This window comes from Nerophis ophidion, linkage group LG14 (genome assembly GCF_033978795.1).
Source record: "Nerophis ophidion isolate RoL-2023_Sa linkage group LG14, RoL_Noph_v1.0, whole genome shotgun sequence".
Classification (NCBI taxonomy): domain Eukaryota; kingdom Metazoa; phylum Chordata; class Actinopteri; order Syngnathiformes; family Syngnathidae; genus Nerophis; species Nerophis ophidion.
Window position 1 is genome coordinate 12,246,904 of NC_084624.1, and position 15,581 is coordinate 12,262,484.

At 42.2% G+C, this 15,581-nt stretch overlaps 1 protein-coding gene across 1 annotated transcript in view; it reads right to left on the reverse strand.

Moving 5' to 3' along the window:
- The window catches only part of wls (Wnt ligand secretion mediator), an 81,594-nt gene that overhangs the window by 33,320 nt on the left and 32,693 nt on the right, over positions 1–15,581 (reverse strand). The window contains exons 3-4 of the mRNA XM_061919850.1: positions 5,117–5,241; positions 4,832–4,993 (exon numbers count right to left, since the gene is read on the reverse strand). Of these exons, the coding sequence (XP_061775834.1) occupies positions 4,832–4,993; positions 5,117–5,241 (287 nt within the window). The remainder of the gene's footprint in view (positions 1–4,831; positions 4,994–5,116; positions 5,242–15,581) is intronic.

Below are 15,581 nucleotides of genomic sequence, written 5' to 3' on the forward strand. Positions count from 1 at the left end.
TGGACTCTCACTATTATGTTAGATCCACTATGGACTGGACTCTCACTATTATGTTTGATCCACTATGGACTGGACTCTCACTATTATGTTAGATCCACTATGGACTGGACTCTCACTATTATGTTAGATCCACTATGGACTGGACTCTCACTATTATGTTAGATCCACTATGGACTGGCCTCTCACTATTATGTTAGACCCAATATGGACTGGACTTTCTCTATTATGTTAGATCCACTATGGACTGGACTCTCACTATTATGTTAGATCCACTATGGACTGGACTCTCACTATTATGTTAGATCCACTATGGACTGGGCTCTCACTATTATGTTGGATCCACTATGGACTGGACTCTCACTATTATGTTAGATCCACTATGGACTGGACTCTCACTATTATGTTAGATCCACTATGGACTGGACTCTCACTATTATGTTTGATCCACTATGGACTGGACTCTCACTATTATGTTAGATCCACTATGGACTGGACTCTCACTATTATGTTAGATCCACTATGGACTGGACTCTCACTATTATGTTAGATCCACTATGGACTGGACTCTCACTATTATGTTAGATCCACTATGGACTTTCACAATATTATGCTACATCCACTCGACGTCCATTGCACCGGTCGCCCTGGGTAATCTCACTGGGTTGAGTTTTTTCCTTGCCCTGATGTAGGATCTAAACCGAGGATATCGTTGTGGCTTGTGCAGCCCTTTGAGACACTTGTGAATTAGATATATATATATATATATATATATGTATATATATATAAATTGATTGATTGGTTGATTGATTGACATCGACTTCGCAGGTGTGCTTGAAGCTCCTCGAGAGAATGCTATTTTTTTTATTATAAAATTGTGCAAATGTACTCAAACAAAAAAATCATATGTACATAAGTATTGATAGCCTTTGCTCAATACTTAGTTGATGCACCTTTGGCAGCAATTACAGCCTTGTCAAGTCTTTTTAAATGCGATGCCACAAGCTTGGCACACCTATCTTTGGGTACTTTCAGCCATTCCTCTTTGTAACACCACTCAAACTCCACCAGGTTGGATGGGAAAAGTTGTTTTTCATCCAGGATGTCTCTGTACACTGCTGCATTCATCTTGTGAATTATATTTATATAGCGCTTTTCTCAAGTGACTCAAAGCTTTTTATATAGTGACACCCAATATCTAAAGTACATTTAAACCAGTGTGGGTGGCACTGGGAGCAGGTGGGTAAAGTGCCTTGCCCAAGGACACAACGGCAGTAACTAGGATGACACAAGCGGGAATCGAACCTGCAACCCTCAAGTTGCTGGCACGGCCACTCTACCAACCGAGCTATGCCGCCCCTTAGTCTATTAAGGGAGGTGACCAAGATCACGTTCACTCTGTTAGAGCTACAGCTTCCTCTGTGGAGAGAGAAAAAACTTGCAGAGAGACAATCCACCAATCAGGACTGTATGGTAGATTGGCCAGACATAAGCCATTGCTTAGTCAAAAGTTGGCCAAAATGCATCTGAAAGACTCTCAGACGATGAGAAACTAAATTCTCTGGTCTGATGAGACAAAGATTGAAGTCTTTGGCGTGAATGTTTGGAGTAAACCATGCACTGCTCATCACCATTCTTACAGTGAAGCATGGTGGTGGCAGCATCAAGCTGTGGGGATGCTTTTTATTGGCAAGAACTGGGAGACTAGTGTGGATAGAAGGAAAGATGAATGCAACAATGAACAAAGACATCCTGGATGAAAACCAACACTTCCCATCCAACCTGATAGAGCTTGAGAGGTGCTGCAAATAGGAATGGTTTAAAGTTAAAGCACCAATGATTGTCACACACACTCTTGGTGTGGCGAAATGATTCTCTGCATTTGACCCATCACCCTTGATCACCCCCTAGGAGGTAAGGGAAGCAGTGGGCGGCAGGGGTGCCGCGCCCGGTAATCATTGTTGGTGATTTAACCTCCAAATCCAACCCTTAAAGGGGAACATTATCACCAGACCTATGTAAGCATCAATATATACCTTGATGGTGCAGAGAAAAAGACCATATATTTTTTTAACCGATTTCCGAACTCTAAATGGGTGAATTTTGGCGAATTAAACGCCTTTCTGTTTATGGCTCTTTTGGCGATGACGTCAGAACGTGACGTCACCGAGGTAATACAGCCGCCATTTTCATTTTCAACACATTGCAAACACCGGGTCTTAGCTCTGTTATTTTCCGTTTTTTCGACTATTTTTTGGAACCGTGGAGACATCATGCCTCCTCGGTGTGTTGTCGGAGGGTGTAACAACACTAACAGGGAGGGATTCAAGTTGCACCACTGGCCCGAAGATGCGAAAGTGGCAAGAAATCTGCCGCCAGACCCCCATTGAATGTGCCGGAGTGTCTGCACATTTTACCGGCGATGACAGACATGGCACAGAGATGTATGGATAACCTGCGGATGCATTTGCAACGATAAAGTCAACGAAATCACAAAGGTGAGTTTTGTTGATATTGTTGACTTATGTGCTAATTAGACATATTTGGTCGCGGCGTGACTGCCAGCTAATCGATGCTAACATGCTACGCTAATCGATGCGAACATGCTATTTACCGGAGGTGCTACAGCAGACATGGAACAGAGATGTATGGATAACCTGCAGATGCATTTGCAACTATATTACGTTTCCTTCCACCCACATTTAACGCGAAAAAAACACTTACCAATCGAAGGATTTAAGTTGCTCCAGTGTCACAAGATGCGAAAAGCCTGATCGTTTGGTCCGCACATTTTACCGGCGATGCTAAGGTAGCTATTCGGCCATGCTATGGCTATGAATAGCGTTAATAGCTATTCGCTCAATAGCTTCAGTTTCTTCTTCAATACTTTCATACTCCAACCATTCGTTTCAAAACATGCGTAATCTGTTGAATCGCTTAAGCCGCTGAAATCCAAGTCTGAATCCGAGCTAATGTCGCTATAGCTTGCCATTGTTTGTTTACATTGGCAGCACTGTGTGACGTCACAGGAAAATGGATAGTGTCTTTGCAGAGAGCGACAAAAAAGGCACTTTAGAGCTTTTTTTAGGGATACTACGGGACCGGTAAAATTTTGGAAAAAACTTCAAAAAATACAACAAGCCCCTGGGAACTAATTTTTATTGTTTTTAACCCTTTTGAAATTGTGATAATGTTCCCCTTTTAAGTCCTGATCGTTTGGTCCGCACATTTTACCGGTGATGCTAAAGGGGAACATTATCGCAATTTCAAAAGGGTTAAAAACAATAAAAATCAGTTCCCAGTGGCTTGTTTTATTTTTTGAAGTTTTTTTAAAAATTTTACACCTCCCGGAATATCCCTGAAAAAAGCTTTAAAGTTCTTGATTTTCGCTATTTGCGATGCGACCGTCCATTTCCCTGTGACATCATACAGGGCTGCCAATACAAACAACATGGCGGTTACCACAGCAAGATATAGCGACATTAGCTCGGATTCAGACTCGGATTTCAGCGGCTTAAGCGATTCAACAGATTACGCATGTATTGAAACCGATAGTCGGAGTATGGAGGCAGATAGCGAAAATGAAATTGAAGAAGAAACTGAAGCTATTGAGCGAATAGCTATTGACGCTATTCGGCCATAGCATGGGTGTACCTAATGAAGTGGCCCATAGCATGGCTGCCTTATTAGCATCGCCGGTAAAATGTGCAGACCAAACGATCAGGACTTTTGCATCTTGTGACACTGGACCAACTAAAATCCGTCGATTAGTAAGTGTTTGTTTCGCATTAAATGTGGGCATCTAGTTTCAAATGTATATACAGCTAGCGTAAATAGCATGTTAGCATCAAAAGCATAGCATATTAGCATCGATAAGCTGGCAGTCATGCCGTGACCAAATATGCCTGATTAGCACATAAGTCAAAAACATCAACAAAACTCACCTTTGTGATTTAGTTGACTTAATTGTTGCAAATGCATCTGCAGGTTATCCATACATCTCTGTGCCATGTCTGTCTTAGCATCGCCGGTAAAATGTGCAGACACTCTGGCAAATTCAATGGGGGTCTGGCGGCAGATTTCTTGCCAGTGGTGCAACTTGAATCCCTCCCTGTTAGTGTTGTTACACCCTCCGACAACACACCGACGAGGCATGATGTCTCCAAGGTTCCAAAAAATAGTCGAAAAAACGGAAAATAACAGAGCTGAGACCCGGTGTTTGTAATATGAAATTGAAAATGGCGGGTGTGTCACGTTATGACGTCATCGCTAAAAGACCGATAAACAGAAAAGCTTTTAATTTGCCAAAATTCACCCATTTAGAGCTTGGAAATCGGTTCAAAAAATATATGGTCTTTTTTCTGCAACATCAAGGTATATATTGACGCTTGCATAGGTTTGGTGATAATGTTCCCCTTTAATGCTGAGTGCCAAGCAGGAAAGGAATGAGTCCCATTTTTACAGTTAAAGTGCCCAAAGATAGGTGTGCCAAGCTTCTGGCATCATATTCAAAAATATTTGAGGCTGGAATTGCTGCCCAAAGTGCATCAACTAAGTATTGCGCAAAGACTGTGAATACTTATTTCACATTGTCATTTTAGGGTATTGAGTGGACAAAAAAGTATTCCATTTTGGAATAAGGCTGTAACAGAGGTACAAGCGTTAGAAAATGGATGTATGGATGGATGGATGGATAACAAAATGTGGAAAAAGTGAAAGACTGTAAATACTTTCTGGATGCACTGTCTGTAGCCTGAACTGTACTACCAACACAATATGAGACTCCACACGTGTCTCTGTTTAGGTTAAAACGTGCGATAAGAAGTCAACTTACAACCAGACGGATGTCCTTTATTTCTCCAATGCCCACATTGATCTTCTTGCGCTCATTGACGGGCAGACGAATGTTGAGGAGATAGTACTTGTGGGCCACGCTGCCCACCTCCATGAAGGGCAGCAGGTCACACTCGTAGTAACGGCCCTCGTTTTCAAAAGTCTGTGAAGCACAAACACCTTATTTTCTTATATGAATGGGTTGCATCGGAAAAGCAAGCATTCATTTAGAAGTACTCTTGCGGTTCCTAAAGCCCTAAAACAACACAATGTGTCGCTAAGGCACCTTGGCAGTCGTGAAGTTGCAGCTGAGCTTCCGCTGCTCAAAAGAGTGAGCCATCTCCGTCCACTCACTGACTGTGTCGTCCCTGTAGGCCAGACCAACGTCCACAGTGACCAGTGCTCCATCCTCTGGGAAAAGGACAAAACTTTAAATGAAAATAACAAAACATCAGTGTCTGTAAATAATTTATATTCCTTAGCTGGCTTGTCAACATGGCCGACTACAGTGAGAGTATGAGGTCATGGTGACAGACGGCCGTGGCCTTTTAACCGAACGACTGAAGTACTGACGGGTAAATTCCCGTCCAGACAGCAAACATTAAGTATCGGCTTAGCTGGCATCTAATGTAATGTTAATGTATTCAGAGTTGTCTGAGTAGTGAGGAGGATGCACAAGTCACTTTAAATCATTAACAAGCTGTGGGTCTGTACACAACAAGCTAAAGTCTCCGGTTGGTGTTCCAAGATGGTGCGATTTGAAACTTGATTGAGCTTTCCTAAAAACCCGTATTTCTATTACCTCTTGGCACCATTGAATGATTTAGAACATGATTATTTCTCTGCCCAATACATCCAAGCTGGTCCATATCTGGGTTACTTTCTTACTGATGGAGGCCTTCTCAATGGGTTGGGGCAGCTTCTAAGAACCCGCAAAAGCAGCTCCGAACACGCAGGCATCTTTAGCTCATATTACAAAGCAAAGAATCTCTCCTCGACCCTGTAGGAGAGCCTCTTGTGCGGTTATGAAACAAGCTGGAATAAAGCGGGAGAAACCCAGTAACCTGCGCTGTAGCAGAGGAGGATAGCCGTAGAGGAACTGCAATGCCCTTCACTCTGCCATTAGTCTGTCAGACAGTCTCACTTCACACAACATTCCAGTCTAGGCCAGTGGCCATTGCCACGGAAACTAAGCCTCCTCAACAGCTGTGTTATTCCTGGAGTCTAGCCAAGGGGTGCTTTGGTGATAGGGTGGACTCGGGAAGGTGGGTGGAGTACTTAATAGGGCTACAAATACTGTGATCCAGTTATGGTTGATAAAAACATATGGGGCTGCTTAACAGAGGCAGCAACAAAGCTGGGGTTCAGAAGTTAGAATTATTACAAACATTTGTTCAATTCTCAGTAACTATTTCATCTCTTTTAGTTTATCCATTTCGGAGAGCCAATAAACTGTATGACTCATTTGCAAGAATCAATACAAAACTATATTAGGGCTGCCTCAACTAAGGATTTTCATTGTTTTCGTTAGATTTTGACCATAGTAGACTTTCAGTCGAATCTATGGTGTATTTTTAAAGAGAGATATAAACAGATTAAGATGATAGTGGTGTATACTGACTGGTAACTAGGTGTCATATGGCCACGGGGTGTAAATCTAGCTGCTACAAGTGATTATTCTAGATCATGGGTGTCAAACTCTGGCCCACGGGCCAAATCTGGCCCGCCGTGTAATTTCATTTGGCCCTTGAGGTAATATCAAATTAAGATTAGAGCTGGCCCGCTGGTATTATATAGGGGCGGTGCCGCTGTAACAACGCATTTGCCAACCCTCACGATTTACCCGAGAGACTCCCGAATTTCACTGCCCCTCCCGAAAATCTCCCGAAGCAACAATTCTTCCCCAATTTCCACCCGGACAACAATATTGGGGGCGTGCCTCGAAGGCACTGCCTTTAGCGTCTTCTACAACCTGTCGTCACGTCCGCTTTTCCGCCATACAAACAACGTGCCGGCCCAGTCACATAATATCTGCGGCTTTAACTCACATGAATGAATGCAATGAATACTTGGTCAACAGCCATACAGGTCACACTGAGGGTGGCCGTATAAACGACTTTAACACTGTTACAAATATGCGCCACACTGTGAAGACACACCAAACAAGAATGACAAACATGTTTCAGGAGACGATCTGCACCGTAACACACGTAATACGCAGAACCCCTTGCAGCACTAACTCTTCCTGGACGCCATAATATACACCCCCGCTACCACCAAACCTGGCCCCCCCCCAATTTTTATTTAAATGTTATTTGATATGCCATTGATATTTTTCAATTATTATTGATAGGTTGATTGGCAACACTAAATTGGCCCTAGTGTGTGAATGTGAATGTTGTCTGTCTATCTGTGTTGGCCCTGTGATGAGGTGGCGACTTGTCCAGGGTGTACCCTGCCTTCTGCCCGAATGCAGCTGAGGTTGGCTCCAGCAACCCCAGAAGGGACAAGCGGTAGAAAATGGATGGATGGATAATTTGAAACTCGACTTTGCATGTCACTATAAAGTTATATAAGCCTTGCTTGTTCAATATTCAATGCAAAACTTGTTTGGATCCCTCTTAAAAAGGTTAATTTGTTCAACCTTGGCCCGCGGCTTAGTTCCGTTTAACATTTTGTCCCACTCTGTATTTGAGTTTGACACCCCTGTTCTAGATACTTGTAAAGGAATACAGGCTTTCAAAGTGAACAAGACCCTGATCTCATTTACAACTTTTTCCACTTCAAAAATAGGCTAAACCACACCGATAAACAAACAAACATGACCGAGATTGGATTGTTTAGCAAGCTCTTCCCCTCTGGTGCTGCGCCGACAAGACATCAAACTTGATTAAATAGAGCAGGGGTCGGCAACCTTTACCACTCAAAGAGCCATTTTGACCTGTTTCACAAAGTAAATAAAACAATGTGAGCCGCATAATGAAATAACACTGCATACAGAGTTTTTTTTGCTTTGTGCTATGTATAAACCAGGGGTCTCAGACACGCAGCCCGCACCTTAATATGAAAATGTAATGTTAGTGCGGCCCGCAAGTTTTACATGAATGCCGCTTGACAGCGTCACACCTGCCAATGGTCACAATTTTCCCGGGAGACTACCGAATTTCAGAGTAATTATTCTCTCGAATGTACGCTGGTGTTCACCCAATTAATGATAAGGGCGTACAATGATAGCACTACCGCTAGCGCCCTCTACAGCTTGTACAAATAGCTTGCCAGCCTAAAGAATTGTTTGATGAGGCTATTTCAGACACAATTAGGAGACTGCAAGGCATCCTTATTCAACAGCAATACAGGTCACACTGAGGGTGGCCGTTTAAACATCTTTAGCACTCTTACTGATATGCACCACACTGTGAACCCACACCAAACAAGAATGACAAACACATTTCAGGAAAACATCCGCACAATAACACAACATAAACACGACAGAACAAATACCCAGAATACCCAGCAGCCAGGTATTTCAGACATGTGATGTCACACTAGGAAGCAGTGATATTTTTTTAGTGAGAGCCAAAATTGTACACAATACCTTCAGGGCTTTCAAGCGATCTCAACTGGACTGTGGGGTTTGTCTTAGAAGAAGTTCGGTCTCTCATCTGAGTAAAGTTCTTTGGTTCATGCTCATAGACTTAGATTGGTCAGATCTAGTCTTAGATTGGTCAGAGCTAGTCCTAGACGTAGATTAGGCATATCTAAGGGGCATGGCCTAGTGGGTAGAGGGTTGCAGGTTCGTTCTCCGCCTCTTACCATCCAAATCGCTGCCGTAGTATCCTTGGGCAGGACACTTCACCCTTGCCCCTAGTGCCTCTCACACTGGTGAATGAATGATGAATGATGGGTGGTGGTCGGAGGCGCAAACTGGTAGCCACACTTCAGTCAGTCTACCCCAGGGCAGCTGTGGCTACAAATGTAGGTTACCACCACCAGATGTGAATGAATGATGGCTCCGTTCTCTGTGAAGCGCTTTGAGAGTCTAGAAAAGCGCTATATAAATATAATCCATTATTATTATAATCTAGTCCCAGACTTACATGGGTCACATTTAGTCTTAGACTTAGATTGCTCACATCTAATCTCAGACTTAGATTGGTCACATCTAATCTTACACTTAGATTGGACACATGTAGTCTCACATTGGTCAAATCTAGTCTTAGCCTTAGATCGATCACATCTAGTCTTAGCCTTAGATTGGTCACATCTACTCGTAACCTTAGATCGGTCACATCTCGTCGTAGCCTTAGGTCGGTCACATCTAGTGGTAGCCTTAGATCGGTCAAATCAGGTCTTAGACTTAGATCGGTCACCTCTCGTCTTAGATTTAAATCGGTCACCTCTCGTCTTAGATTTAAATCGGTCACATCTAGTCTTAGATTTAAATCGGTCACATCTAGTCTTAGACTTAAATCAGGCACATCTAGCTTAGACTTAAATGGGTCACATCTAGTCTTAGATCGGCCACATTTAGTCATAGATCGGCCACATCTAGTCTTAGATCGGCCAAATCTAGCCTCAGACTTAGATTGGTCACATCTAGTCATAGATTGGTCACATCTCGTCTTAGATTGGTCACATCTCGTCTTAGATTGGTCACATCCAGCCTCAGACTTAGATTGGTCACATCTAGTCTTAGGCTTAAATTCTTGAAATCTAGTCATAGCCTTAAATCGGTCACATCTAGTCTTAGATCGGCCACATCTAGTCTTAGATCGGCCACATCCAGTCTTAGATCGGCCACATCCAGTCTTAGATCGGCCACATCCAGTCTTAGATCGGCCACATCCAGTCTTAGATCGGCCACATCCAGTCTTAGATCGGTCATATCTAGCCTCAGATTTAGATTGGTCACATCTAGTCTTAGATCGGTCACATCTCGTCTTAGATTGGTCACATCCAGCCTTAGGCTTAAATTAATCAAATCTAGTCTTAGACTTAAATTGGTCACATCTAGTCTTAGTTTTAGGTTGGCCACATTTAGTCTCAGATTGTCCACATCTAGTCTTAGACTGGTCAGAGCTAGTCTAGCGGCTGGTGCCAAAACCCACCAGCTGCTAGACCAGATCCGACCAATCCAAGTCTATGACTACTTGGAGATCTACTTGGATGAGAGGCGAAACGTCTAAGACAAACCAAACAGTCCGGTTGCAATCGATTGAATGCCCTGAAAACACAATGACCTGGTTGAATGAGAACATACTCTCTAAAAACTGTCTACACACAGGAGTCTTTTAAGAATGAAGAACACAATTCATCCATCCTCCCAACACACCTGCTCTATGTGGGTGCCTCAGCAAGTACTTAAGTCCTACATAGGGGGCTTAAATGCCTGACAATTTGACTGCGATGTTGATGGTCGAATCAGACTCCTCCGAATCAAATGATACAGTAACATTTTCCACAATACACATAACTCTGGTCGTAAGCACTGACAGTAACGGGAATTCTGGGAATCGTGAATCTTACTCCCGGAATGGTTATCATCTCTTGACAAGCTGACCTCGCTCTATCAACTTGTGTTATTGTGGCACTTCCTGTGCATCAAATGAGAGTCTTTAGTGAATTACACAAACATCTGTCTGTGGTCCAGGCTGAATCACAGATCCATCTGTCTGGCACCCAGGCAGTAAACAAGCCACATTTCACTTATACACTTCCACCGAGGCCAAGAATGTCCGCACATAAATTACGCTGAAGAGCTGCCCGTTACTGTGACATGACTATTTAGACAAGAAAGGCCACAGAGGCTGGCTCCTAAATAAATATGCCACAAGCACTTTTTTCTAAACTTCTTGTTCTACAAAACGTTACCCACTATACTACTGGATTACGTACCTCTTCACATGATTACCGTATTTCCCTGAATTGCCGCCGGGTATATAGTATGCGCCTGCCTAGAATTACTGCCGGGTCAAGCTTGTTTCGCAAAATAATTAGCGCATGCTTAGCATTAGCGCCGGCTCAGGATTGACGCCGGGTCAAACTCGTTTCGCCAAATAATTAGCATATGCCTAGAATTTCCGCCGGGTCAAACTCGTCACGTCACGAGTGACACTTCACCTGTCAGGAGGCTGATTTCAATCATTTGAAATCACATAAAGGGAAGAAGATTAAGAGCTATTCAGTAGGATTTAAGGTCCAAGCTATTGAATATGCTAAAAAGAACTGTAAGCAGCTATGTTTTATTAATATACCGTAGCTGCGTGTGTCAAATATGAGTCATTAAATGACTCCCGCCTCCTGGTGGTAGAGGGCGCTAGAGATCCTTCTTGCGACTACTCGGCTGCAGAAGAAGTGACAACAAGTGTCGTACTATGTGATGGGAACGGATATGACGCAGGGGGTGCACGACGGACATTTTAGGATGTAACACCACTACTCTTATGCTGGCTATGTAAACAACTGAGATGAAATAAAGCACGTTCCAGTCATAAATACCCAGTGTATTATTTATACAATAACACTTCATGGTGGCAGCGGTGGGATAAAGAGATCACCCACGGAGCAGAACGAGAGGAGGAGTTGTCCGAGGATAATTCTGTAGTCGCCCGCACTACACGTGAGGAACCGAGCTAACTGATAACACCGGTCCGCACGTCGGGAGCAACCCAAACGAGAGCGCGCTATGGCTACACACCTACCGACCATGAACTGGACCAGCAAGAGTGAGCAGCGTGTGTTTATTTTTTCCTCTTGCTTGCACTTTGAACATGGAGGATTACATATCTTGGACTACTAGCATGGACTTCGTTTATAAGTAAAGGTAAGACCATAACGTTTTTTTTATTAAATGTGCTTTTCATGATGGTATCCTTACATCACACTCAAATTGTTAAGCGCAGGCCTAAATTTACCGCATGCCTTTTAAATTAATTAGCGCCCCGGCGGCAATTTAAGGAAATACGGTATGTAATGCAATGTCTACTTCAGGGATGTAAACTGGATAATGAGAAACCGCAGTAAAATTACCGAAATTTTTTTTTTTTTTTATTGCATTTTAGGCAACACTGCTTACTTCCTGGAAACAGAGTCACAGCAGCGCACTGGTGTCGTTTGGCTTGAAAAAACATGGCCGGAACACAACTACACTGACTTTGCTACAGCGATTTCCCTTCGTAGTAAACAGAGCAGAGTGCTTGGTTCAACCTCATTTCCCTCGCTTCATATACGTGGAGTCTCGGCGTGCGTTTAAGAGCGTAGGGCTGTTTTTCGATGGAGACAGGTGTGGACAATATTGGAGACGGACTCATCTGTCCCACACAAACTATACAGCGAAGGAGAAAACTATTTGATGTAGGGCTGGGCGATATATCGATGTACACGATATATCGCGGGTTTGTCTCTGTGCGATATAGAAAATGACTACATCGTAATATTCGAGTATAGGTTCTCACGCAGTTGCTGCGGGCATTACACTACAGCAGGGGTGCTCACACTTTTTCTGCAGGTGAGCTACTTTTCAATTGACCAAGTCGAGGAGATCTACCTCATTCCTATTTATAATTTATATTTATTTATTTATGAAGGAGACATTTTTGTTAACAAGTTAATGGTGTTTAATGATAATACAAGCATGTTTAACACACATAGATTCCTTTCTTTCATGAAGACAAGTATATAAGTTGGTGTATTTGATTCTGATGACTTGCATTGATTGGAATTAGACAGTGGTGCTGATAACGTCCGCATTTTAAAATGGAGGAAAAAAAAAGTCCTCCTTTCTGTCCAATACCGCATGAAAGTGGTTGGATTTGGCATCTCATTTGTCCAACTTGCATACTCGTTTTTAAACACTTTGTTATGAGAGTAGCATATGTGTGTGGCCCTTTTAATGTCTGGCAGCAGGTGAGTGACGTCAGTGAGTGTGCGGGTGGGCAAGCAAGTGAGAAAGCGGTCGCTGAGGGCAGGGGAGAAATACATTTGCATCAAACTCCGTAGCTTGCTAGCTTGTGCACGCTAGCTTTCTGAGACTCTTATTTTGTTAGCACAGGCATGATGAAACAGGTCTTTTATGGTGAAGACAGGAACTGTGCAGTCGGTCTTTAGAGTTTTGACAGTAGGTACGGAGTCTCTAGAAATAAAATGTGTTTCTCTGCGTCCGCCCTGTTAGTAATTTTTTTTCTTAAATATGAGCTTGCAGCAGCCAGCGTCATCTCACAAGATCCTCGGGTGCCGAGAATGTCAAACAACTGACGAAAGTGAAGTCTTGGTATGATTGATGATTGCTCATTTTTATGTAGATTTTTTAATGCCTGGCTTGAGATCGACTGACACACCCTCCGAGATCGACCAGTCGATCGCGATCGACGTAATGCCCACCCCTGCACTACAGCCTCTTCTCACTCTTTCCTGTCTCTCCTTCTCACAGACAAGCAGGCGCACAAACTTACACACGTCACATACGTATACGCCCTCGCCCAGCAGAGAGGTAGCAGACTGGGTAACGTTAGCTGTGATGCTAACGTAGCCGTACGAGGGGTAATACGAGAGAAAGAAGGTGCGGATCTGGTAACAAATGAAGGAAGACTTAATTCCCAATAAAAACAGCAGGGGGTCCATCGTCTGGCGGTGGTTCGGCTTCAAGTGGGAATATGTCGAACAGACGACCGTAATTTGTCAAGCGTTACTATAAAAAGTAGCATTACTGCTAATATGTACCGGTAGCATCATTTGGAAAGTCACACGCTGGAGAATGAAGAGAATTTCATAACGTCCGTAGTAACCTACCACATAATGAAGGACGAATACTATTTGATTTCCTATTATGCAGCTCATTTTTATTTGACACTTAAAATGTCTCTGACAGTCTTGCACTTTCTGTTTTGGAAATGACTTCAATGTTTGTGCCACTGCTTAATATCTTTAATAAATACACTTTTGGTCAATTGACTTAGTTGTTATTTCTCTCTCTGCATGAAAGTTTAAAAGTGGCATATATTGATGCAGTATGAAGAAGAATGTTTTAATGTAGACACATAGAATCATCATACTGTTGTGATTATATGCATCAAGTGTTCATTCAAGGCCAAGGCAAAATATTGTAATATAATATCGTATATCGCGATATGGGCCAATTTAGTGTTGCCAATCAACCTATCCCCACTTGTCCAGGGTGTACCCCGCCTTCCGCCCGATTGTAGCTGAGATAGGCGCCAGCGCCCCCCGCGACCCCGAAAGGGAATAAGCGGTAGAAAATGGATGGATGGATATCGCGATATGGCCTAAAAATATTGAGATATTTAAAAAAGCCTATATCGCCCAGCCCTAATTTGACGTTGCTTTTATTTTCACAATAGAGCCACCATCAAAGGTTGTGACTGAGAGTTAATGAGGTGAGGAAACGTCGTGAATGTTGTCGCAACTAGTTTATAAAGTATTTAGTTTGTTTACTGGGATGCTCACTCGTCCTTTAACTGCAAACTTTATCAGTGTTCCAATAACATCAATACAGGCTAAAAGTTTTGTTGTGTCATTGAACTGAACGCAGGCTGTGAAGATTGTGTATTTGATGTGAGAGGTATCACTCGGGTTTATTGTTGGCCAAACTGTTGTGCTGAACCACTTAGAGTTGTTGAAGAACGATTCTTGTTTATTTGGATGTATCTTCAATAGCCAAACTGCTTTGTGTATTATAATGATATCAAAAAGTAAACCCCATGTATTTTTACATTACCCGTGTTTTTTTCTCATGTCACAAAGGCATGACTTTAAAAATCTTTCATTTTGTGTATAGTTAATTCCTCTACAAGAGTGGTCCCCAGCCACCAGTCCGTGACGTATTTGCTACCAGGCCACACAGAAACACTAATTAATTTACGGACTAACTCTTTTTCTCCAACTTAACTTTTGCCTGTCCCACTAAACACTAATAAGCTTTTTAATAGATCTATGTTACACCTTTGTTATAGTACATGAGACAATGCACATTAAATGGACATATAAAATGTTAATGTGCCAAATTGTAGCCCAAGGATAATTTTTTTGCTGTTTTTATCTGCCACACATACGAAAGTCGGTCCATGTAAAGAATGCATACATTAAACCGGTCTCTGGTGGAAAAAAGGTTGGGGAACCCTGCTCTACGACATATTTATGCTTAAACGCTTGATGGATCTGTCCCGATACAGCATCTACATGTATGTACATGTACATATGAATGTACATAACTTAAAAAAAGGCATCATGTAATGAAAAAAGCTGACATTGTTAATACTAATGAACAAAAAACTAATAATTGTACTTAAATATATATGGATGAAGTTTATTTATACCCTTTTTTATTAGACATTACAAATTACATGATATCATTGCGTTCACACCCCAACTCTGTTTACCTAACAGTCAATAATTATGATTTCAATATTGATGAAAAATCCTCTTATTATTTTGGCCAAAATCGTGCAGCCCTATGTATAAGACTAGATCTCATAAATTAACTCTATTTCTATTGATATGGACAAAAAGTGCAGTTATGTTTTATGGCCATTCTAACATTAGTTTTATTTGTCTATCTCTTATGTCCATAAAGTGATCTTGCACAATTTTCACCTTTATTTGAGTTATGATCATTTGTTTCTACCATATTACTTTGTTTATAATGTTTTTGTTCCTTTTATGTGCACATTCATGAGTTCCATGATAAAATGTTCTTAACAATAATGTTTCTTCCAGAAAGGAAATAATTTTGAATC